At 47.9% G+C, this 24,799-nt stretch overlaps 1 protein-coding gene across 1 annotated transcript in view; it reads left to right on the forward strand.

Moving 5' to 3' along the window:
- The window catches only part of TNRC18 (trinucleotide repeat containing 18), a 98,358-nt gene that overhangs the window by 52,771 nt on the left and 20,788 nt on the right, over positions 1 to 24,799 (forward strand). Inside the window, exons 17-21 of the mRNA XM_008574420.1 lie at positions 260 to 431; positions 1,861 to 2,221; positions 5,681 to 5,956; positions 10,742 to 10,987; positions 20,103 to 20,530. Of these exons, the coding sequence (XP_008572642.1) occupies positions 260 to 431; positions 1,861 to 2,221; positions 5,681 to 5,956; positions 10,742 to 10,987; positions 20,103 to 20,530 (1,483 nt within the window). The remainder of the gene's footprint in view (positions 1 to 259; positions 432 to 1,860; positions 2,222 to 5,680; positions 5,957 to 10,741; positions 10,988 to 20,102; positions 20,531 to 24,799) is intronic.

Here is a 24,799-nt window from a genome sequence, read left to right on the forward strand (position 1 = left end):
GAGTGAGAAAGGGGCAGTGGAGGATGCTAATTTGGAGTTTTTCTTCTTCTCTCACATTAAACTCTCATTCTGCCTCATTCACAAATATCCCACAATTTCAGCACAATAGCTTTACAAGAGCTGTCTCCCCAGACTGGTCACTCTGGCATCACTGTGCTTCAGCATCCAGAGCCCAACCCTTCAGGGCTACAAGGGTGGACCCCCAGCCCTGCAGTGTTGCCTGGCAAGGGTGCTTACCAGTGGTGCATCTGGGTTTCAGGCTGAGCAGCAAGTCCCTACTGACATCAGATGACTACGAGCTGGGAGCAGCAATAAGGAAGAGACATAAGGGGCCTGAGGAGGAACATGATGCTCTCATTGGAATGGGGAAAGCCAGGGGAAGGAACCAGACTTGGGATGAGCATGAAGCCTCATCCGACTTCATGAGTCAGGTCAGTAACCCAGTCTTCCAGGTGCACTATGGTCCTGGGATAGAGGGTCTGGAGGGTATGTTGGAGTTTATGTTCCCTTTGCAGGTCTGTTGGTCCCTAATGCTGTACAGAAACCATAGAAATGGTTGCCTTAGTGCTGGAATGACTCTTCTCTAATCTTTCTTATGGTACAGAGGAGGAAATTAAGGCCCAGAGAAGTAAGGGACTTACCAAAGTAACACAGCCTTAGAGGTGGAGCTAGGACTAAAAGCTTCACATGCTCCATGACCCTTTGCTGAAGCCAAGCAGGGAGACTGCAAGTTCTTAACCAAATAACGCAATTACTCTGTTGTTTAACAGTATAATTGTTTAATGAGCAGCTTAACCATTCTGTAGTTCTAAGAAACAGGGGCTTGATGCCATTGTAATTTCCTCTGTGAACTCTCCTGGGGTAATGGGGTGAGAGCCAACTCCTTGATTTTTCTCATTTCTGCAGAGCTTTGAAATCATCCACTTAAGGTTCTTTTCTCTAAATACTAATGTACCTTGTCATCCCTCCCCATAAAGCCCTATGCAAAGGGGATGTTTTGGTTGATTTGGCCATCAGGGGGAAATATTGACATAGGGAGACTGGGTCCAGGAGAAAGATAGCCAGTTTGTACACCAGGCTCCTTTTCACTCTCAAATTGTAGGGATGCTTTTGATACTATCCCAACTTTTTTCCTCTTTATGAAATGCTACCTGATTTAAAGAAAATAGAGATAAAATGTTCAAATGTAGGGCACTGATGGCTTTGAAGCTGCACATTTCACTTCAACAAATGACTACAGTTGACGATAGACATGCAAGCAGGAATTTAATCTGTGAAATCTCTAATGGTTCTTTCTGCTTCAGGCATCTAAGGCACACTCCAGGCATTTTCTTGGCAGCTTCAGCCCATTTAGTTGGACAGGCTGGTTTAGACTCTGCAGCAGTCAGCTGCTGTAGGGGGTTGAGATAAGCAGATTAGCCATGCTACGATCTGGGTTTTCAATCTTGGTTCCTTCCTCCTCCCTTAATCCAGCTGCCTTGTCCAGGCCATCAGCAGCTTTGCTTGCTTAAAGTGCTTCCTTAGGAGGCACCAGACAGTGCCATGGAAAGCCAGAGTGGAAATGCAAGTGCCAATGATAATTGTAACGACAGTAACAGCTATTCAGTGGTTACCTTGTGCCAGACATTTTGATAAACACTTTATGTGCCTTATCTCCGTTCATCTTCGGAACAAAAATGATGATGCCCAGACATAAGTATCCCTGTTTTACAGAATTAAGGCCAAGAGAAGTTAAGCAAGTTGGCAGAAATCAGAGGCAGGGGGAAGAATTGGACCCTGGCCTCGTCAGAGTTTGTGCACTGAAACCCACTATCCTGTTTTGCCAAGTGTCTTAACTTGTGACCCAACTTCCCTCTCCAGCTAAAGATTAAAAAAAAGAAGATGGCCAGTGACCAGGAGCAGTTGGCAAGCAAGCTAGACAAGGCCCTCTCCCTCACAAAACAGGACAAGTTGAAGTCGCCCTTCAAGTTTTCGGACAGTTCTGGGGGGAAATCGAAAACTAGCCGGGGCTGTGGCAGGTACTTGACTCCTTATGATAGCCTGCTGGGCAAGGACCGGAAGGCGCTGGCCAAAGGCCTCGGCCTGTCTCTGAAATCTTCCAGAGAAGGTAAACACAAAAGGGCCGCCAAAGCCAGGAAGATGGAGGTGGGGTTCAAGGCCAGAGGCCCGCCCAAGTCGGCCCATTCCCCGTTCGCCTCGGAAGTGAGCAGCTATTCCTACAGTAAGTAGCGGACGCAGTGCCGCCTCCCGGGCCGCTACTTCTCTCCTTTTCTCTCCTTCACCTTCCTCCTCCTCATTCTCTGTCTGGGTCACTTAAAGACCTCGTCTGGCTTTGCGCGGTCTCCAGGCCGGAAGTGGGTACGGCTGAAGTGGAAGTGCCGGTAATTGGTGGGTGCGGTGCTGGGCAGGCGCCTGTGATTGGTGAGAACCCGTGATTGGCGGATGGGAACGGATGTCCGTCTGCCCCCACGTGCCCGCCCTACACTAGCTTTCCGGAAGCGGTTGGCGTGGAGGCCTTGCGTGCTATAGAGTTCGGGGCTGTTCGGCCTGGAGAGGTCTGGAGTGAAGCGACTTTTGAGGGTCCTGGAGATGACCGGCCTCCCCTGCCCGCAGGAAGCTCACGGTCGGAAGCTCGCGGTCGTCCGCGGACGACTGACGTGTAGTGAAAGTGAAAACAGCAGTGATGGGAGCGAGTACCTGCTGAGCTCTGAATGGAGGGCTTCACGGGCGTTCTTTCATTGTATCTGTGACAGCCCTGCGAGCGGTTACCCCCATTTTGTTGCTGAGGATGCTGAGGCTGGAGAGGTACAGGGAAGTGTGCGCCCTTGGGTGGGGATAGTCGAGCCGGATTCAACCCGGGTCTGTCCGATTCGCCTGCCCACTAGAACTTTCTGCCACGATGGACGTGTTCCATATCGGCCCTGTCCAGTGCGGGAGCCACCCTGCGAGCGGTTACCCCCATTTTGTTGCTGAGGATGCTGAGGCTGGAGAGGTACAGGGAAGTGTGTGCCCTTGGGTGGGGATAGTCGAGCCGGATTCAACCCGGGTCTGTCCGATTCGCCTAGCCACTAGAACTTTCTGCCACGATGGACGTGTTCCATATCGGCCCTGTCCAGTGCGGGAGCCACTGGCCGCGTGTGGCTCTTGAGCCCTTGAAGTGGAGCAGCCAGTGGGACTGGGGAACGGAGTTTTATCTCATTAAACTAGAGGCTGCCGTATCGGAGTGCCCGTGTGGTTTTCCCGAGCAAGGCGGCTGTCTGTGGCTTCTGGTAACCTGGAGCTCGCTGCCTGGCAGCTAATAGGTGCTCGCTCAGTAATGGTGGAGGGAGCAGCTCATGCCCAGGGTGGACAGGTACTGAGGGATGTGGCTGCTGCGGGAAGGTCAGGAAGGGTTTCTTGGATCCTGGCCCATGTCGTTGTCCGTGGTGTTTATTATGGGTGTCCCTAGGCCCTGGCCTGGGTGGAGGGCTTTGTTTGGCGACTGCTGGTTCTGTGTGTCCAGGGCTTTTGATTGGCTCTGGCTGGTTTGTGGAGGGCGGACAGGGGAGGTGGAGTTTGAACGTCAAGTGCAAAAGTCGTACACATTTAATGTTACGATGTAGGATTTTCGTTAGGAAAGAAAATAAAAGTGTTTATGGACTTGGTGTTAAAATGTCATCACCTGTTTCACAGGGCTGTCGAGAGCCTTAAGCGAGCTTATGTGGGCAAAAAGCTGAGCATGGTGCCTGGCCCAGGATTAAGCTGCGGGTTATTTTTTTTTAGGCGTGCGTGTTTTTTGTTTGCTCTGGACTAGTGAGTCTCCAGGACTGATGCTCTGATGGGTGTGAGGCAAGCAGCTCATCCGTGCCTACGTGCTGAGGACATGGGAGGTGGCCCTCCAGGTCTGATGGGTGCGGTCAGACAGCACTGCTCGGGCACCTGGCAAGTGTGTGGGCACAGAGAGGGGGACGGTGTTAGAGACTTCTTGCTCTGAAGGGGACGGGAAGGGCTTTCCTTTGCTTTTTCAGTCTCCAAAAAAGATCTTCCAAGGGGGAGTGATCTGTGAATGTGCACTGGCTGTGCTGGAAGATTCCCCCACTCCTCCCACTTACAGGTGAACATGGGTGGCTAGAGATAGAGGCTAGAGATCCGCTTGGTCCCTGAGGTCTTTGGGATACTCTAAGTTGGTGAGCCCACTGCAGCAGGTGTGTGTGCAGTTGCGTGTGTGAGGGAGTGTTCAAGTTCCCAGTGTGACTCCGATATACCTTTGTCTAAAACTCCACTGTCCAGGGGAGGGAAACGGGCTAACATTGCAAGGAGGAAATCACCAGGCCTGTTTCCAACTAGATGATGGCTGTAATGTGCACCTGGCTGTGGCAAGCACTCCTCTATTTTTTATAATTTGCTTTTCTGCAACTCTGGGTCACTGGGAGTGCAGGGTCACAAAGAGGCAGGGGTGTTTTCCAGCAGAGAGATGCTGTGCTGGCAGGAGGTGGAAGAGAACTGCTTTTTCAGTCTGGGTCGTTGGGGGTGGGTGGCATGCCAAGTTGGTTTTCGTCATCTACTTGCTTCTCCAGCCTGGAATGTGGCCTCAGGAGAGAAAGCTGTGGCTGGGAGATGGCTAGGAGCTAGCAGCTTAGTGAGGCTTGACCCCAGAATTGCCAGGCCATCCTGAAGTTGGGGTCTGGGTTGGAATAGAAAGTATAGATGTTGATGGAAACAGACACAGGACCTTCCCTGCTTCCCATTTGTGTAGTTTCTCTTGGACCTTGGAGGTGCAGCTGTGTTGGTTAATGTTCCTCCCGTTTGGAGTGGATTTTAGCAGGTCAAGGGATTAGTCTTCGGCTGTGGAGCCCTTTCTTCCCACCTTGTTCAGCAGCCAAATATGTAAAACAGATAAAAATGGTGTGAATGTGTTGGGGTTGGGGTTGGAAGGGGCCAGAGCTGCTCCCACTTAATAGGCTCCTCTCCCCAAAGTCAGTCGGTCCTCTCTCAGGAAGGTTTGAAGACCTTTGTCCTCAATCACGTAGTCAGGCCAGAGACTTATGGGAAGCCAGAGGTGATATGCTGGTATACTGGCTCTCTGATTAAAAAGGGCTGGGAACTGGCCAGCCATCAAAAAAAAAAAGGGGGGGGGGCCATAGTTGTAACGTCATTTGCCAATAACCTTGGTGTAAATGCTCTCACTCTACCATTGTGATGTTGCTGAGCAGGGATTGGGAAGAGGTGTGTGTGATGACCCATCTCCTCCTGGGACATATCCTTTCCTAGAAGGAGCCCTTGGGCTGTGTGCAGTCCGGTGAAATAGAGCAGGAATGCATGGCAGTGACTGCTATGATCAGGAGAGAGTCACTCCTGAGGATAGACCCCCCAACCCCTTGTGTCTGGAAAGGCTTATTGCTGAAGTGACCATGGTGGGTGATGCTGGCAGCATCCAGCCTAGAAAGGGCCTGGTCCAGGCACTCAAAAAATGAGCTGTACAGTATGGAGGCCTCCCCAGGTGAAAGGTGAAAGGCCCAGGCCTGGGAGGAGAGCCCATGGTGTCGTAAAAGCTTTTTCCGTGGCAGTAGGCATCTGGACCTCTCTGTTTTAGCACATCCCAGTGTGTGCTCAGAACTGCTAAAAACAATAAAGACACCAGCTCTTCCCTCCTCCCTGGCGCTCTGTGACTTATCTTTATTAAAAACTACTTTGACTGCAGATACGGACTCAGAGGAAGAGGAAGAATTCCTGAAGGATGAGTGGTCTGCTCAAGGCCCCTCCAGCTCCAAACTGACGTCTTCCATTCTGTGTGGCATGGTGGCAAAGAACAGCAAACCTGCTGGAGGCTCCAAGCTGGCCAAGAGGGGCCTGGTGGGCCCCCGGACTCTGAAACCCAAGCCAGCTGCCAGCAGGAAGCAGCCGTTTTGTTTGCTGCTTCGAGAGGCTGAGGCCCGATCCTCCTTCAGCGACTCTTCGGAGGACTCGATTGACCAAGGTTACTAGCTCCAAACACAAAACCCCTTCCATGTGTTCTAGCGAGAGAGTGAGTGAGAGCGAGCGCGGGTGAGAGCGGGCGTGGGCGCGCAGGAGAGATGGCAGAGGCTCGGCCGTCCACCTCGATGGCTGCAGGAAGGGCAGCCATCTGGGTTCTTGGCAGCATAGCCTGCCTTATCAGCTGACTTACTTTTACTTTTGTTTTTATTTGTACTGCATCATTGTGATAATATCATTGGCTAGCTCTTTTTGAGCTTTTATACAGATCAGTTTTTAGTCTTCACCTTCCTCCACTCTCTGCCCTCTCCGCCCTCTGCCCCACCCCCTCGCCTTTTCTGCCCGCCTAGACCACAGGCTTGGGTTGGGTTCTCTCTTGGCGAGGGCCTGGTGGAGGCTTCCTGAGGGACATTTTGTAAATGGAATTCTGTCGTGTGGGCGTGTGACTTGATGTTTGTACCGCGATTTTGGTAATACCAAGCTTTATTAAACATATCGAGTTCATTTTTAACTAAACCCGTGTGCCTTGTCTCTCTTGCTGTGTCCTTACTAGATGTTAGGTTGATGCTTCCCTTCATTTTGTTCCTCCTTCCCCTCCTCCGTCCCCCTCCTCCTCACTACCCCAGAAGGAGCAGAGATGGGATAACGCCGTCTGCGCTTTCCTCTATTATTCAAATATCCCTGGTAGCTATTGGCATTCATTTCATTTTTCAGGTTTAAAGTCAGCTGCTCTCACCTCCAGCATCATCTTTTTTTTTTTTTTTTAAGCTGCTTGTTTGTCTTTTATTTTCTTAAAGCTGTATTCTTATTCACCAGTGGTTAAAAAAATATTTATTTATAAACACCTGTCTCCTAACACAAGTTTCTGTTTTGAAGGGTGTGTAGGCAGTGCAGGGTCAAGACCATTTTATGTCCCTGGTCTTTGTTAAATTTGAAAGCATTGGCTTTATTGCCATGTTGAGGGACAAAGCAGTCCTAGACCTCCAGGCCTCAGCTCAGCAGGGGTCTTCAGCCACCCACTTATACAAAAAGGGTCAGACCTTTACTCCTGAGAACATTCTGGCTCTGACTTCTCTAATGTCAGAATTGTACTTCTGGGGTTAGAAGTGTCTGAGCCCTTCAGGCCCTTCAATCAGAAATGTCCCAAGAAGGGGAAGCAAGTGAATTCTTGAAAACATTTCCTAGGCCTGGTTTTAGGGCCAGGCCGTGGGGGTCCCCAGAGCCCTGGGTAGCAGCACCCAGATGTCAGTTGCTCCTTGAGTGAGGCCTGGGAGTGTCATGGGGAACCTGCATATGAACTGGTGCAGCAACCTGGGACCAGGACCCTGCCCCAGCTTTCCAGCCTTGCTCTCAAATTTCTGGTCTACCTTTTCCCCTCCCATACCTCCCCTCCAAATTGGCAGAGATGGATTTTGGGTGATCAGGAGATGGCACTGCAGGGAGTCGGATGCCCTTTGGGCTCACATTCTCTTGGGCTGCCTCCTGTCTGAGTGAATGCAACCTGGGCCAAGAAGAGAGGTCACTAACTGACCAGCCTCGTTTTCCGAGGTCCTCCGGCTCTTCTGGATGAGTCTGGTTGGTTTGCCATTCCCCTCTCTCTCCCCGACCTCCCTCTCTGACCTCAGCTAGACCTCCATGCCCCATCCCTCCATGCCATTAAAGCCGGGGTTCCAGCTTCCAAGTTTTTGAGCTCTCCTGCCCCAGCTCAGACCCTACAGAGAAGTAGGCAGCCCTCCAGAGCTCTCAGAAAGGGGTCGTTTGCCCAGCTTTGGAACGCAGGGCTGGCTGCAGCAGTGTCCATGGACAGAGCGCAGATAGGGGAGCGGAGGGGGTGTGGGGAGGGGGGCTCAGGCTCCTCGGCTTGCCTCCCTGCAAGCAGACCATTGATCAGGTCTCAAAAGGGATATTTGGGTAATAGGGCCTTACTGACCCCGGTACTAAACACTTAATCGGCTTGGCTTTTCTAGTGTGTCTGCTTTCTCCTCCCAGCAGCCTGACCATACCTCACCCTTGACCCCTACCCATGACGCTTTGAATGTCTGTTTCGGTCTCTTGCATTTGCTCTCACGCTGCACTCTGGACGCAAAGCGAAGGCTGGGAGTAGGGCAGACGGCGCAGCGGGGCACCGAGCTTGGGTCCGAGCCCGGCTCGCTGCTCCGTAGGTAGGCAAAACCCTTTTCTTTCTGTCCTCTGTACACCCCCCCTCCTCGGGGTTTGCCCCCACCGGGTCTGGCAGCAGCAGATCGCTTTGGCATCTATTGGGTCGAACCAAGTTATAACAGCCAACCCCATGTACCGAACCAAGATTTTAAAAATAGAATAAAGTTTTTCTGCATTTCCTTGGGTCTCTTTGTCGGGACCCCCCTCCTGCCCCTCCGCCAGCAGGCTGTGTTGCCTCAGCTGTGGACAACTCCAGAAAAGCTTTCTTGGTCCTCACACCCCAACCCCGGACCCTGGCCTGAGCAGACCAACTACCGTGGGAGTCAGCCAGTGTGGGCTTGTCAAGCAGGAGGGAATCGGGAGAGTCACAGGAGGCTGTGTCCCCATTTTGTGGAAAGTACACCCTTTTTTGGTCTTTGCTTTCCGAATGCTGTTCCATTTCAGGGTGCTGGGACTGGCCTGCTACTGGCTTTCTGGGATCTGATGTGGATGCTGCAGGCATACAGAAACCCAGAATTGGCCCTCCTTACTTGCCCCGCCACACCCTGCTGGTTGAGAATCCTTCTGGATGGGAAAGATTCCTGGAGTTCTGGAGTCTCCACACCTGAGCAGCCAGGGCAGGGTGTCATTAGAAGGGAAAATTCCTGGCCACATATCCAACCCCATGGCCCTACCCCAGCCAGCCCCCTGCCTGCCACCCTGCTCAAATTGGCCAACCCCAGGGAGGCCTGATGTGGGGGACCCAGGCGCTGTCAAAAGTCTGCCTACACTTAGCCTGCTTTGCCGCTGTGGCCCACTGGGGCGGAGACAGAACCATGTGACGTCCGCAATGTGAATGATCGCAAGTGTGCATTGCCTGCCTGCCCCTGCCTGCCCCGCTGGCCCCTCCAGCCTGCTTCATCCATCGCTCAGGGAGCCAGCCTCCCGCCTTCTCACCCCTCTTAACGCACCTCCTCTCTTCCTCTGCCTCTTCCTTGTCTCTATGCCCTTATGGACTCCTCAAGTTTATCACTGCCTCTCTCTCCCAGGGGTGGCCCAACAGCAAGCTGGGCTCCCTCTGACAAACGGGAAGACAGACAGAACCTCTGCCCTCATTGGCACCCCTGGGGCTGCACTTAGGCAAGCGGGCGGTTTGGGGCATTGGCAGGAGAACGTGGAGTTGGTCATTTGTCTTCCCCTCTGCATCCCCCAGAACCTAGACTGCTCCCTGTCCTGGAAACAGTGTGGTTTCTCCTGCCTCTTCTTGCTGGGTAGAGCTGCTGTCCAGCCCTGCCTGGGCCCCGCCCTTGGCCATGGGCTCCCAGAACCACCTTCGTGCTCCCAGTGCTCTGGCTTGCAAAGCAGAAGGGCAGGCTTGGGCACCGTGGCCATTGCATTTCACAGCAATCAGCTCTCAGATGCCTCCCGCCTGCCTACCCTAGTTGGGTCAGTCAGGTTGTCTCCCTAGGAAGGTCAGAAGCAAGTTCGTGCATCAAGACAGTGGGGGTTTTGGTGGGAAGTTTGGTTCATCTGCAGGGAGTGTCATCCCCTGCTCTCCCTGCAGATCCCCCATCTACCCTGCCTTTGTCCTAATAGCCCGAGCTGGCCTTGGAGGGCTACAGGCCCTCAGGACAGCAGGACCAATTGCTGGGGCTTCTTAGCTGGCCCACCCACCCTGGGTTCAAGTCCTGCTCTGCAGCTGGAGGACTTGACCCTGTTGAGCCTAAGGCTCCCTGGTGCAGGGTGGGCTGACTCATCTGTCCCCCAGTGGGCTCCCTATAGCTCCTGGGCAGTGGAGACAGCATAGTTCCTTTCTGTAGGTCACAGGGAGTGGCCCTGTTTGTTTGATCTTCTTTAAACCTGCAAAACATTTTTTCTCCTTCATACATGTGGTCCTGTTTGGATCCTCCCCTTAGCTGAGTTGGGGCTGGGAGGGTCACCCCATACCACAGATGAGAAAATAGGGGCTCACAGAGGGCTAGGGTTAGGGACTTGCTCCAGACTCCCCAGCACGTGGGTATTGCTGGGAGTCCACTTTGGACTCCAGAGCTCTGCTCAGGGCTCGAACTGTGGGGGACCCCCCATCCCCCAGGAAGAGACCAAACTCCACCTTCTGCTGCCAGCCCCAGGCCTCTTTCTGGTGGAAGTCCCCCAAGGTGCCTGTGCCCAGAACCCCAGCCTGATGCCCGAAGGCCCGCTCCCATTCCCTCTCTTACCTCCCTCTGCCTTCTCTTTCCTTCTCTCCTCTCCTGCCTCCTTCCTCGGCCTCCATGTCGTATGTTGGGGCGTGTGTGTGTGTATGTGTGTGAGACCGTGGAGAGAGCTGTCTCCAGTCCTTGTCCGTGTGTCTGTCCCCCTGCCCACAGTGCAGGTGCATGTCAGTGCTCCCCTTCTAGAAGCCCACCCTGATACCCAAAGCCGCTGCCCACCTCTGGGCTGTCCCAGACGCCTGTGTCTTGGGCTCAGTTTGATGGGGGCATTGGGCCATTGGTGGGACTTGTGGGATGGTTCTGAATCCACACCTAGCAGCCCTGTGGTGAGGACTGAGGGGCTAGGCTGGAGCTAAGTGGCTGCTCCGGGCCTGGGTGGCAGTGGGGGGTGTGTGCCCAAGGATGAGACTCTGACTTGTCCCCTGTTTTCTGCACGCCAGATGAGAGCTCTGAGGAGGAGGACGAGGAGGAGGAGCTGGAGCAGGAGGAGGAGGCCAGCGGCGGCTGTAGGCTGGGTGCCCGGGAGCGGGCCCTGTCGCCAGGCCTGGAGGAGAGTGGGCTGGGCCTGCTGGCCCGCTTTGCAGCCAGCGCCCTCCCCAGCCCCACAGTGGGGCCGTCCCTGTCAGTGGTGCAGCTGGAGGCCAAGCAGAAGGCCCGGAAGAAAGAGGAGCGGCAGAGCCTGATGGGTGAGTGCTGGCAGGTGGGCTGCAGGGAGGTGGATGCCATTGCCCTATCCCACAGATGAGGAAACTGAGGCTCAGAGACAGGTAGAAGCAGAGTTGGGGAGCAGATGGACCCCTTGCCTCGTAGGCCAGTCCCATCCTGAGCAGAGGGGCTCTGGGGACATGGGCCTTGGCCTGCCGTTGCCACAGAGAGGTCTCCATTGCCATCATGCTCTCAACAAACATGGCCTGATCTCGGCTACCCTGGGGAGCTGTGGGAGCCCAAAGGAGGCCCCTGACCCAGCCTGGGGGATCAGGGAGCCCACTCCAGGTTTGTGACACCTAGGCTGGCTGAGAAGCAGAGGTGCAGGGAGAAAGAGCAGGCCGTGCAGAGATTGGAGGAAGGGAAAGCTCCTCACATGTGTGGCATCAGAGGGGGTGCTGAGAATGGTGGGGCAGATGGGGCAGATGGGGCAGGCCTCATGTGGCCTGGGGTTGGGGACTGGAGGATCAGGGGTGGGGTGGGCAGGCACCATGCTCTGTTGTTGAAGTTGATCCTCGTGGCCACTCTGTTACACCAGGCTTGCCCTCCCCACTGTCCAGATGGACAAACTAAGACAATAGACGCTAACACTTGGAGCTTGCCTGGCCTCACTTTCTTACTGTCTCTGCATCTGTGATCATATCCTTGTGTTAGGGCCCTGCCTTCTTGGGACCCTCTCCTGGGCCCACCCCCATTCTCATGAGGCCATGTGTCTTCACATGGACCCAGCCCACCTGCGGTTATGATTGGTATTTGAGATGGAGATGGTTCTGCATGTGTTCCAGCTGAGCTCCCTTGGCCTCAGTGGGGGCAGGTGTGTGTTGAACCTCTGGTGTCCTGTTCTGAGCAGGAGCAGGCATGAGGCCCTCCTGGCAGGGACTGGGACAGGAAAACAGGTACTTTGGTGCCCCTTGCTGCCCCTCAGAGGCCTCCCCCAGCTGCCCCTGGCTTCACATGCTCAGCAGGCTGGGGACCAAAGCCTCATCCCCTGTCTGTACTGCCTTCCGGGGCCCATTTCCAGCACCCATGCCAGGTTCCAGGCCCTGCCCTGCGCTCCGCCTCCTCCCTCTCCTCTTTTTCTACCTTATCCCTTGCCATTGTTCCACAGACAATCCAGGCTTCAGGCCTTATTCTCCTGGATGGTGGTGCCAGCCTTCCACCAGGCTCGACCTTTCTTCGGAAGTAGCTGGAGCCTCAAGGGCTCCCTGTTGCCCTCTGGTCAGATGCAATCCAGGCTTCAGGCCTTATTCTCCTGGATGGTGGTGCCAGCCTTCCACCAAGCTCGACCTTTCTTCGGAAGTAGCTGGAGCCTCAAGGGCTCCCTGTTGCCCTCTGGTCAGATACCACCTGTCTGGCCCTCTACTATCAGACTCAAGCTGCTGGACAGCATCATCCTGTTCACAGCCCCTAAATGTACCAGCAATCCTAGTCCTTTCAGGCTTTTGCAATTGCTGTTCCTATAGCCCCAAATATCCATTTCATCCAAGTTGTCAAATGTAATGTCATATAGTTCAAATTATTTCCTTGTTATACTTTTAATGTCTGAAGAGTCTGTAGTGATGTCTCTTTTTCATTGCTGGTACAGATGATTTGTTTCTTCTCTATTTCTTAATTAGTCTGGCTACAGGTTATCAGTTTCATTGATTTCTGCTCTTTTTTATTTTCTTCCTTCTGTTTACTTAGAGTATAATTTGCAACCACTTCCCTTTTCTTGAGGTAGAAACTTAGATCATTAATTTGAGACCTTGTTCTTTTCTAATAGAGACATTTAAAGCCATAGACCTCTTTCTATACACTGCCTCAGTTGCATCTCACAAATTTTGATATGTTGTATTTTCATTAGTATTCAGTTCAAAATATTTTCTAATTTCTCATGTGATTTTTACTTTGACCCAATGATAATTTAGAAGAGTATTATTTATTTTCCAGATATTTGGGAGAAGTTGCCTGGTTATGTTATTGTTATTGATTTCTAGTTTAATTCCATCTTGGTCAGATAACATACTCTATAAATTAAATCTTTCAAAATTTTTTAAGATTTGAAGATACATGATCTTTCCTAGTAAATGTTCTATGTATGCTTAAAGAATATATTTTATGACATTGTTAGGTATATTACAAGGGTACTTCAAAAAGTTCATGGCAAAAAGAAAAAAAAACAAAAAAAGTTCGTGGAAAAAAATAGATTTACAAGTTAATACGAATTTTTTCATTAACTTTTTGAAAGACCCCTTGTATTCTGTAAATATCAATCAAGTCAATGTGATTAATAGTGTTTAGACCTATTTCTTTGCTGATTTTTTGTTTAGTTTTATTTGTTGCTTAGAGGTAGATGTTAAAATCTCCAACAATGATCGCAGAATTCTGTTTTCCTTTTAATTTTATTCTGTCAATTTTTGCTTCACATATTTGAAGTTCTGGTTGTGGGTGCATACACATTTATGATTGTTATGTTTTTATTCTGAATTGACCCTTTTATTATTATTAAGTTCTTTGTCTCTGGTAATATATTTTGTTTTGATAGCCATTTTATCTGGTATTAGTCATGCCAACTTTTTTATGCATACTATTTCCCTGGTATACTTTTTTCCATCCATTTACTCAATTTATCTTTGTCTTCATATTTAAAGTGAGTCTTTTGTAGACAGCATATAGTTGTCTTTTTTTCTTTTTTTAAATCTTTTCTGTAATTTCTGTCTTTTCATTGGAGAGTTTGATTATTAATATTTAATGTAATTGATGTGGTTGGATTTGAATTGACTCAAATTTTTAAAAAATTATTTTGTTTTTGTTTAAAAAATTAAAAAAATATATAGTCATGCATTGTTTAACAACAGAGATGTGTTCTGAGAAATGTGTATTAGGTGATTTTATCATTGTGGAACATCACAGAGTGTGTTTACACACACACACACACACACACACACAGCGCCTACTATACACTTAGGCTATATGGTATAGCTGTTATAGTCTTATGGGACCACCATTTTAAATGTAGTTCATTGTTGCCTGAAATGTTGTCATGTGGCGCTTGATAGTATAATTCACGTACCATAAAATACATCCCCTCAAATTCAGGCGTTTTTATTGTATTCATAGAATTGTGTAACCATCACCACTATCTAATTTCAGATCATTCTCATCATCCAAAAAAGAAACCCCATATCTGTTTGTCGTCACTCTCCATATTCCCACAGACCTCATCCCTGGGTAACCACTACTTTCTGTCTCTGTGCATATATACCTGTTCTTGAAATTTCATGTAAATGAAACTATATAATGTATGGCCTTTTATATCTGGCTTCTTTCACTTAGAATAATGGTTTCAAGTTTCATTCATGTTGTAACATGTATCAGTACTTCATTCCTTTTTATGGCTGAATTGTATTCCATTTTATAGCTATATAGCATTTGTTTATCCGCTCATCAGTTGATGGACATTTGGGTTGTTTACACCTTTAGGCTTTTATGGGATAATGCTGTTGTGAATATTTATGTACAGATTTTTGTGAGGACATAAGTTTTCAATTCTCCTGGGTATGTACCTAGCAGTGGAATTGCTGGTCATTTGACAACTTTACATTTAACCTTTCAAGGAGTTGTCAAACTGTTTATCCTAAGTGGCTGCACCATTTTATATTCCCACCAACAGTGTATGAGGATTCTAGTTTCTCCACATGCTCACCAGCACTTGTTACTATCTGTCTATTTGATTATAGCCATCCCAGTAAATGGTTTTGAATTGCATTTCTCTAATAATTAATGGTGTTGAACATCTTTTCATATGTTTAGTGGCCATTTGTATGTCTTCTTTGGAGAAATATCTTATTTAGATCTTTTACTTTTTTTTTGTTCGTTTTTTTTTTGTGGCTGATTGGTGCAGGGATCTGAACCCGTGACCTTGGTGTTGTAAGGCTATGCTCTAACCAACCTTTACTCATTTTTCAATTGGGTTATTTGTCTTTTTGTTGTTGAGTAAGAATTCTTTGTATATCATGCCTATAACTCCATTATCAGAAATATGATTTGCAAATATTTTCTCCCATTCTGTGAATTGTTTATTCATTTCCTTGATAATGTTGTTTGAAACAAACGTTTTTACTTTTGATGAAAAATTTAGTTTACCTGTTTCTTCTCTCATCACTTGTGCTTCTGGTGTCATATGTAAGAAAGGATTGCCTAATCCAGTGTCACAAAGATTTATTCCTGTTTTCTTCTAGGATTTTTGTAATTTGGCTGTTTTATTTAGGTCTGTGATCCATTTAAATTTAATTATTGTGTATGGTGTAATGTAGATGTCTTTCGCATGTGGATAGATAGTTGTCCCAGTATCATGTGTTGAAAAGTCTGTTCTTTTTCCCCTTTGAATGGTCTTGGCCCCTTTGTTGAAAATCAATTGAACATAAATGGAAGGGATTATTTCTGGACTTTCAGTTTTGTTCCATTGATCTATATATCTGTTTTTAAGCCAGTACCACACTGTCTTGATTACTGTAGCTTTGTGTAAGCTTTGAAATTGGGAAGTGTGAGTCTTCCATCTTTTTTTTTTTCTTTTGTTTTTTTAAGTTGTCTTGGAGCCTCTGAGTTCCTTGCATATCTTAAAATGTGAATTTTAAGATCACTTTGTCAATTTCTGCAAAAAAGCCAGCTGAGATTCTGTTAGTGGTTGTGTTGAATTGGTAGATCAGTTTGTGCAGTACTGGCATCTTAACAATATAAGTCTTTTGATCCATGAACATGAGATGTCTTTCCATTTATTTGAGTCTTCTTTAATTTCTTTCAATAATATTTCATAGTTTTCAGTGTGTAAGTTTTGTACTTCTTTTGTTAAATTTATTTGTATTTATACTTTTTGATGCTATTGTAAGTGAAATTATTTTCTTTTCATTTTTGGAGCGTTTATTGCTACTATATCGAAATGCAGTTGATTTTTGTATATTGATCTTATATCCTGCAACTTTACTTAACTCATTTATTAGTTGTAATAGTTTTTTAATAGATTCCTTTGGATTTTCTATATCTGAAATCATGTCATCTGCAGACAGAGATAGTTTTACTTCTTTTTTTATAATGGGAATGCCTTTTATTTCTTTTTCTTACCTAATTCTCCTGGCTACAACCTCCAGTAGAAAATTGAGTAGAAGTGGTGAGAACAGATAGCTTTGTCTTGTTTCCGATCTTAGGGAGAAAGCGTTCAGTCTTTCACCATTAGGTGTGATGTTAACTGTGGGTTTTTCACAGATGTCCTTTGTCAGATTGAGGAAGTCATGAAAGGGTGTTGGGTTTTGTCAAATGACTTTTCTGTATCTATTGAAGTATTCATATAGGTTTTATTCTTTATTTTATTGATATGGTGTATTACATTGATTTTTTTTTTTTGTATGTTGAGCCAATCTTACATTCCTAGGATAAGTCTCACTTGGTCATGGCATATAATCTTTTTCTTTTTTTTTTTTAAGATGACCAGTAGGGGGATATTAACCCTTGACTTGGTGTTGTCCGCACCACGCTCTCCCAAGTGAGCTAACTGGCCATCCTTACATAGGGATCCGAACCTGTGGCCTTGGTGTTATCAGCACCACACTCTCCCAAGTGAGCCACGGGCCGGCCCTAATCTTTTAAACATGCTGTTGTATTATGTCACATGTGTTTATAATTGTATATCTTCCTGATGAATGAACCCTTTTATCACTTTAGAATGTCCTTCTTTGTCTCTAGTTACAAGTTTTGTCTTAAAAATGCTCTTCTTTTTGCTATTGCTACAGCCATTCCAGCTCTCTTTTGATTACTATTTGCATGGTATTTTTTTTTGTCCTTTGACTTTCAATTTATTTGTGTCTTACCATTTTGTTTTTCGTCTAATTTTTGTTCCTGTGTTCCTCTTTTGTGGCCTTTTTTGGGGAGATTATATTAGTATATTTAGGAATTCCATTTTAATTTTCCTGATAGCTTTCTCAGTATTGTTTTGGAATTTCAAAAATAGAAAACAGAGATAACAATATACATTCTTATCTTTTTATAGTCCGCTTATAGTTAATAATGTGTTACTTCACATAAAATATAGAAATCTTGGAACCTATGTCTGTCACACCTCCATCTTTTATATTATATGTGTTATATGTAATACGTCTTCACATGTTATCAACCTCTGAAGATAATGTTATACATGTAGTTTTAACATTTATATAGCTTACAAAGAAATTAAGAGGAAAAATGAAAAAATCATTTTTTTGCATTTATTCATATATTTATCATTTCTGTTGCTTTTCAGACTTTTCTGAGGATTTGAGTTTCTACATAGTTTCATCCTGAAGAAGTTCATTTAGTGTAGATCTGCAGGTCATGAATTTTCTTAGTGTTCTTTTATCTAAAGATATTTCTATTTCACGTTTATTTTTGAGTGATATTTCTACTGCATGTAGAACTTTGGGCTAACAGGTTTTTCTTTCAGCACTTTAAAGATGTTCTGCTCTCTTCTGTCTTCTAAAAAGTTAGTCATTAATCAAACTATTGTTCTGTAAGTGACAGGTCAAGTTTCTCTTGTTGCTATTAAGGGTTTGTCTTTATCTTTGGCTATCAACAGTTTGTGATATGCTTTAATATTAACTTCTTTGTGTTTAATATTCTTGGTGTTCGTTTAACATCTTGTATCTTTAAATTGCTGTTTGTCATCAAATTTAGGACAGTTTCAGCTATTATTTCTTCAAGTATTTTTTTTCCTCCCCATTCTCTGTTTCCTTTCCTGCTTGACATATAATTGACTGTTTGTTACTGGCTAACAAGTCTCCGAGGCTCTATTTTTTCCAAACTCACTCATCTCTTCTCTTAATCATATCCATTCAGCTCCTAGGTCCCTTCAGTGAATTTTTTATTCTCAAAATTGTACTTTTCAGGCCTAAGATTTCCATTTGGTTCTTTTCAGTTGCTTCCATTTCTTTGCAGGTCCTTCCCATTTCTCTGATGAAATTTTCATGTGATCAAAACAAGTTTTGTTTGACCTCTTTGTGGATAGTTATAACATCCACTTCAGAATTCTTGCCTGTTAGTTCCAACATCTGCTTTGTCTCAGGGTCAGATTCAGTTGGTTTCCTTTTCTCTCCAGAATGTGTTTTCTTGTTTCTTCGTTTGTGGAGTAATTTTGAATTGTGTCTTGGACAATAGGGAGACACTGTTGTGTAGAGTCAGAATGCCCTTATTTTTCTTCGGGGAGTATCATTTCCTTCTTTTCAGCAGGTGTTGCCTTGGTGTGCCTTGAACTCCAATTTCTGTTTCTTGAGTGGCTTCGCTGGTCTCCGTTCAGGTCACTTTTTCCTGTTACCTGGGCCGCTTTGAGTCTGTTCTGTGTGTGGGTAGTTTAAAGGTCATTCTGAGGTGTGGGTTGATAGAATTTGGGGATCCCTGTCTGGCTTCCTCTCTTTTTTGTGCTGTCCGTTTCTAGGCTTCTCTTCCCTGGTGCCTGAGGTCAGAAGGCCTCTATTTCTTTTCCATGCATGCCCCACCCTCCCCACCACGTGTGTCAAGAAGACTGTATCTAGTACTGGGATAAGAGGTGCTCCCGTCTCCCCGCTTCCGAGTGAGCCTTCTCTCTGCTCTCCATACCTGCTCCATGCACAATGCACTTGTGTGGGATTACACATGCCCAGGAGTTCTAATGGTTAGCAGGGTGTGGGGGTTGGGGTCTGTCATTGGGTAGGGTCTCATTCTGTCATACCCAGAAGCAAAATTCTCAAGCCTGTTTTATTGCCTGAACCCTAATGGGCCACTGCCAGCACCCTATTCAGCCACAACAGCGCCTAGCTGCCATCCTGAGCAGCGGGAACTCTATTAATGAAAGATTACTTAATGGGATCATTAAGCTTTGCTAGTGACTCCTTCCCTTTGGGTGGTCCCTGCCTGTCCCTTATGCTGTGGCTGCATCTGTTGGGGCAGTGGGGCCAGGTCTCCCTTGGGAACCCTTGTGGGCAGACAGCCAGCTGCCCTGGGGGTAAGTTGGCCTGGAGTTGGGTCATGGTTTCTTGGCTCGTGTGCTGAGGGACCCAAGGCAGGTCACATTCATCTCATCCTTGGGGTCTAGCAGGACCCTTCTCATAGCCCATGGGATGAATACACCTTGAAGCCCCTGTCTCAGGGAGAAGTGCCATCGATCTCTTGCTCACATACTTTCCCTGGGTTCTAGGAGAGCTCAGGGATCCACTTCCAGGGGGTGGGTCAGGTCAGGGGGCAGGCTGAGACATGGACTGACATGCGCTGCTGTGACATTGCCTGTGATGACAGAAGTGTGGACAGAGAGGACTTCCTGGTGTGTGAGGGCGTCTCCTCACAGAGGACTCAGTGGTTTTCCAAGTAGAGGTGCAGGGGAGATGGTGCTCTGGGCAGAGGAACAGCAGAAGCAAAAGGCTGGAGGTTAGAGAGGGTGGGGGCAGTCACGAGGGGCATGAGAGTCCATCAGCCCCGATGTCAGAGGGTGTGTGTCCAAGGAGCCCAGGAGCTGAGGTCTGAGACCCTGGGCTGGGGGAGGTGGAGCCCTTGCTGTGAAATGGGGCAGGCCTGGGGCTGTGTGGGCTCTGGTGAGGTGCTGCCCTCTATAAAGGGGAGAGTGCCTGGATGCTGCCAGGGACCACCCAGCTCTGAGAAATGGCAGGAGGAAGGGGGAGAGACCCATTGGGGCTTGGGGATTTTCTGCGGGCTTTCCTGCCTGCTTCCCTGTGAGGGCGGCTGCCCTGCAGGCATGGGGCCCTCCCAGCTCACCTGCTCTGGCTTCTGGGATTTCCATGGGTCACACAGAAGCATTTGGGGAGCTCCGGTGGGCCCAGGATCTTCACATTCCCAGATGATGCTCTTGGGTTGAGGGATTGGGAACAGCGTCTGGACAGCTGAGCAGGGGTGGAGACAGGAGGGAGCTGGGTGAGTCATTCTCTTTCTCTGGGCCTCAGTTTCCTCTCCTGGAAATAGGGGGAAGAGCTCCCATAGGCAGTGAGGTTCCTTAGGTGAGGAATGGGTCTGTAGCCCTCCTACTGGTGGCCAGTGGGGTAGGTGGGTGATAGAGGGGCCACCAGAGACCTTGTCCACGAGCCCCATCCCTCCTCCTGCATCTAGGCACAGAATTTGAGTACACGGACTCAGAGAGCGAGGTCAAGGTACGCAAGCGTTCGCCTGCTGGGCTGCTGCGGCCCAAGAAGGGGCTGGGGGAGCCAGGTCCCTCCCTGGCTGTGCCCACTCCCAGTTCCCGGGGCCCTGGCCCCACCAGCCCGGACAAGGCCAAGCTGGCAGCAGAGAAGGGGCGCAAGGCCCGGAAGCTGCGGGGCCCCAAGGAGCCTGGTTTCGAGGCGGGGCCTGAGGCCAGTGATGATGACTTGTGGACACGGCGCCGCAGTGAGCGCATCTTCCTGCACGATGCCACGGCAGCAGCCCCCGCACCCCCCAGCAGTGCACCGGTCACCAAGCCCAGCCGCTGTGGCAAGGGCGGCCCCTTGAGCCCACGCAAGGACACCGGCCGCGCCAAGGACAGAAAGGACCCCAGGAAGGTAGGGCATCCACACAGGTGTGGGGGCCACAGGGAGGGTCCCTGGGATCCTTGCAGCCTGGGGATGAGGCTTCAGTGTTCGCCACATACCAGTCTCAAGCCCCGCCAGGAGCCACCACGTAGAACTTAGCATCAGGAGCAGCTTTGCCACGCCTTCCTCACAGAGGTCCCGAATCTCTTACCTCCTATCTCAGAATAACATTTCAAAATGTGGATAAAGTGCCAGGGACCCCAAAGGAAAACAGTGATATTGAAACGCAGTTGTAGAACTTAGCATCAGGAGCAGCTTTGCCACGCCTTCCTCACAGAGGTCCCGAATCTCTTACCTCCTATCTCAGAATAACGTTTCAAAATGTGGATAAAGTGCCAGGGACCCCAAAGGAAAACAGTGATATTGAAACGCAGTTATCATAATATTGAGAAAACCCATTTGTGTTCAGGTACTGTATGGGCTCCTTTATGAGTGTATTTAACTAGTAAGGCCATCGGCAGCAGGTCTAGTAATTTTGAAGCAGTGAGCATGAAGGATGTTTCAAGGTCTCTATAGTAACTGTCTTGTGCTTTGAAACTCTGTGGTTTCTGTTGGTGGCCAAGTCATCAGCCCTGCTAGTACTATTGTGGTTTGACGCCTCCACTGTCACCTGAAGAAAAACCTCATTTTTTTGGAGGTTCAAACATGAAAAGGGAGATGGGATTTTTTTTTTTTTTCCCATCCAAGTTCACAGATTCTCTGAATTCTCCCTCAGACACCCAGATTAAGAAAACTGGCTTTTGAAGAGCCCTATAATTAGACCTGTTACCCTTTTTGCACTGGCTGCTAGGAAGCTAATGGCCAGTTGCAGCTGCCTTAAGTGGCTGCATTTAGACTTAACAGCCATCCCTCAACGCTATTCTGATACAGGCCTCTCCACCCTGAGTCCCTGATGGAGGACAAACCCTCAAATAACGGTGATATTCTAGAGAAAATCACAAAAAGGGAAGCAACTCTATTGGTTTCGTGATAATAAGTGGTAGTGAGGAAGGGGCTGTGTTTGAGCGTCTTCCACAGATACCTTGGATTTGTGCTCATCTCTTGTCTCCTCATGGCTGAAGCATCTTAGTGTTTTCAGGGCCTTGGAGAGGAGGTGCCAGAATAAGTAATAATAATGATTGTAATGATTATACCAGGCAACCCATAGTAGGGCCCAGATATGTTCTAACCATTCTGTCAGGTATATTTTATTGAGTGCTCACAGAACCATATGAAGTAGGTTCCTCATATTAACTGCACTTTATAGGTAGCCCATGAGAGGACAAGGACCTGCCCAAGGTCACAGTGGCTAATGATCACCATAGCTGAGCTTTGAACACTGAGGGGTGGGGGGTTGGGGGTGGGGGTGGAATCTAGAGCCTGGATCCTAACCACTTGGAAACACTGCCTCTTCGGGCCTTTCCCAAGATGGCACTTTTTCTTAGAGCCCTGGGTTCACAATTCTTGGTGTCTGAACAGCCAGGGCTCTTAGGGGAGAGAACCAATGGATCACCTAACCCCAGCCTTTTGATGATGTAGCAAGAGACTGGAACAGAGCAGATTGTCAACAAAAGGAGAATCCACACCGAAGGAAATCACCCCAAGAACAACCACTGTTAATATTTTTTTGAGATATGCTTTTGTGTCCTGCTTTTCTAAAAGACATAGTATTATATCATGTGTATTTCCACATGTTATGAGCTTTTACTTTTTATTTTTTTATCAATACTTTTAAATGGCTAAATAATATCCTCCGTCTGGATATCCCATGGTTGGTGTCATCTCCTGCCATCGACCATGCTGGCTGTTGGTGATTTGGCTGATGATGGTATTTTGCCATCATAATTACCATGGCAGTGAACATCTCTGTTTTGTGTACAGAGCTTCTGTCACATTGGGAGTTTTCTTTTTTTTTTTTTGGTCCTTTTTGAGACCGGCTGCACCGCGCTCAGCCAGTGAGCGCTGTGAGCACACCAGTCAGTCCTATATAGGATCCGAACCTGCGGCAGGAGCGCCGCTGCGCTCCCAGCACCGCACTCTCCCGAGCGCACCACGGGCTCGGCCCAGGAGTTTTCTTATTAAAAAAAGGAGGGGGGGCTGGGGGGGTCTCCCCGAAATGCATTTTCTGGTCAAAGGGAAAAGCGTAGTTCTTGATTTTATATGATTATAACAGTAATTTGGAAGATAAGGAAAAGAAAAGAAAAATCCACTCAGAGGCAACTTTCTTTTGCCATTATTTTTTTTCCCCATGCATGCAGCTGCGAAGATGTGCACTAAGATGAACTGTCTGTTTAATAACAGATGTTAGAGATAAAGGAAACATAACCACCAACGTTCCTTCAACCCTAAAGATGCCTTCTGACTTCTTAATCAGAAAGGATGGGGGCCGGCCCGGTGGCGCACTGCTACAGTGCGCCGCTTGGGAGTGTGGCGGCGCTCCCGCCGAGGGTTCAGATCCCACATACAGACCGGCCGCTCACTGGCTGAGCGAGGTGCGGGCGCAGCACCGAGGGTTGCGATCCCGTTGCCGGTCCCGGCTCAGTAGGGGCGCGACACTGAGGGTTGCGATCCGCTGCTGGTCACGAAAAAAGACAAAAAGGAAAAAAAAAAAAAAAAAAAAAAGAAAGGATGAAAACATGCATCAGAAACAAGAAAATACAATGTGTATTTTCCCCAATGTGTATTTTAATCCCCCAGTGGGGATAAACTATGTACCTTTTATCTCTCGAAAATTTCCTTTTTTGTCCTTTTTGATGCTATTTGCTTTGAATTTTATGTTTGATATGGATGTTGTGACTTCTGTTGTTGTCTTGGTAACATTTGCTCATGCTGATCTTTTTCTGTTTTGTAATTTTCCACCTCCCTGGCCTTGGTCATTTTGTTTTTGACATGTGTCTTTTAAAAAGTGTAGAGCTCTACGCTTCCCACTCCCACCACCCATACCTGCTGGATTCTGCCAACTGTAGTTTTGTGGGTTTTTTCTTTTTTTTGGCAGGTCAACGGCACAGGGATCCGAACCCTTGACCTTGGTGTAATAATGCCGCACTCTCACCAACTGACCCGGCAGCTAGCTGGCCAGCCTCCCAGCTGTAGTTTCGAGCCCTGCCTTTTGTGCAAAGTGTTGCCATTTCCATTTTCCCATGCCAGTGGCTCTTGCTCAGAATATGACACGAGCAGCTGTGTAAAAAAAGCACGTAAGGGCCAGCCCGTGGCTCACTCGGGAGAGTGTGGTGCTGATAACACCAAGGTCACGGGTGGGGGGGGGGGGGAGGGATGGCCGGTTCGCTCACTGGCTGAGCGTGGTGCTGACAACACCAAGTCAAGGGTTAAGATCCCCTTACCGGTCATCTTTAAAAAAAAAAAAAAAAAAAAAGCACGTAACTGTATTTGTTGATGCAGTGGAGCTTCTGTAACAGGTTGTCGGACCCCTAGGTTGTTTCCAGTTCTTTGCTCTGATAAATGAAGCTGTCCGCAATGCCCATTTTAAAGTATTTGAACCAGTTTCCACCCCACCAGCATGGCAAAGAGCGCACATTTCTCTGTACTGGCAGGACCTTTGAGATAGGATGGATGGGGCATCCCTCCCTGCTGGGGCCAAGAGAAAGCAGTACAGACATTCTGGAAGTGACTTAGGCAGTGGCTAAGCAGTTTTAGCTGCCCCTTCCAGGAATATGTCCTATAGAACTAACAGGTAAGGTTTTTTTGTGTGTGTGTGTCGCAGCCTTTGAAAGAGTGAAAAAAAAAACGGAGCAGCCCTCAGGTCCATCATTGAGAGCTGATTAAATGAACTATGGTCCTCCACACCATGGCACATCAGGCTGCTGTTATAAAACAAAAATGAAGCTACCTCTGTGTATCAGACATAGTGGGGACGGAGCAGCCCTCAGGTCCATCATTGAGAGCTGATTAAATGAACTATGGTCCTCCACACCATGGCACATCAGGCTGCTGTTATAAAACAAAAATGAAGCTACCTCTGTGTATCAGACATAGTGGGGAAAAAAGTTCAAAGCAGGACTTTTGGTAAATTCCCACCTGTGTTTTAAAAAAAAAAATGCTTTGTGTGCATAAATGTGTCTGCATAGCCTTTGCCTTTATATGGGTGTATATGCTCATGGAAAGTTCTGGAAGTATACACTATGCTGTTACTAGTGGCGACCTGTGTGTAGTTGGTAGGAGGATCGTTGGAAAGGAAATTGTGCATATATATACTTCAGTATTCTCTTTTTTCAGATGGCAACAAGTAATATATAGTAGTAA

The sequence above is a fragment of the Galeopterus variegatus genome, unplaced genomic scaffold, assembly GCF_000696425.1.
Source record: "Galeopterus variegatus unplaced genomic scaffold, G_variegatus-3.0.2 Scaffold1044, whole genome shotgun sequence".
NCBI classification, from domain to species: domain Eukaryota; kingdom Metazoa; phylum Chordata; class Mammalia; order Dermoptera; family Cynocephalidae; genus Galeopterus; species Galeopterus variegatus.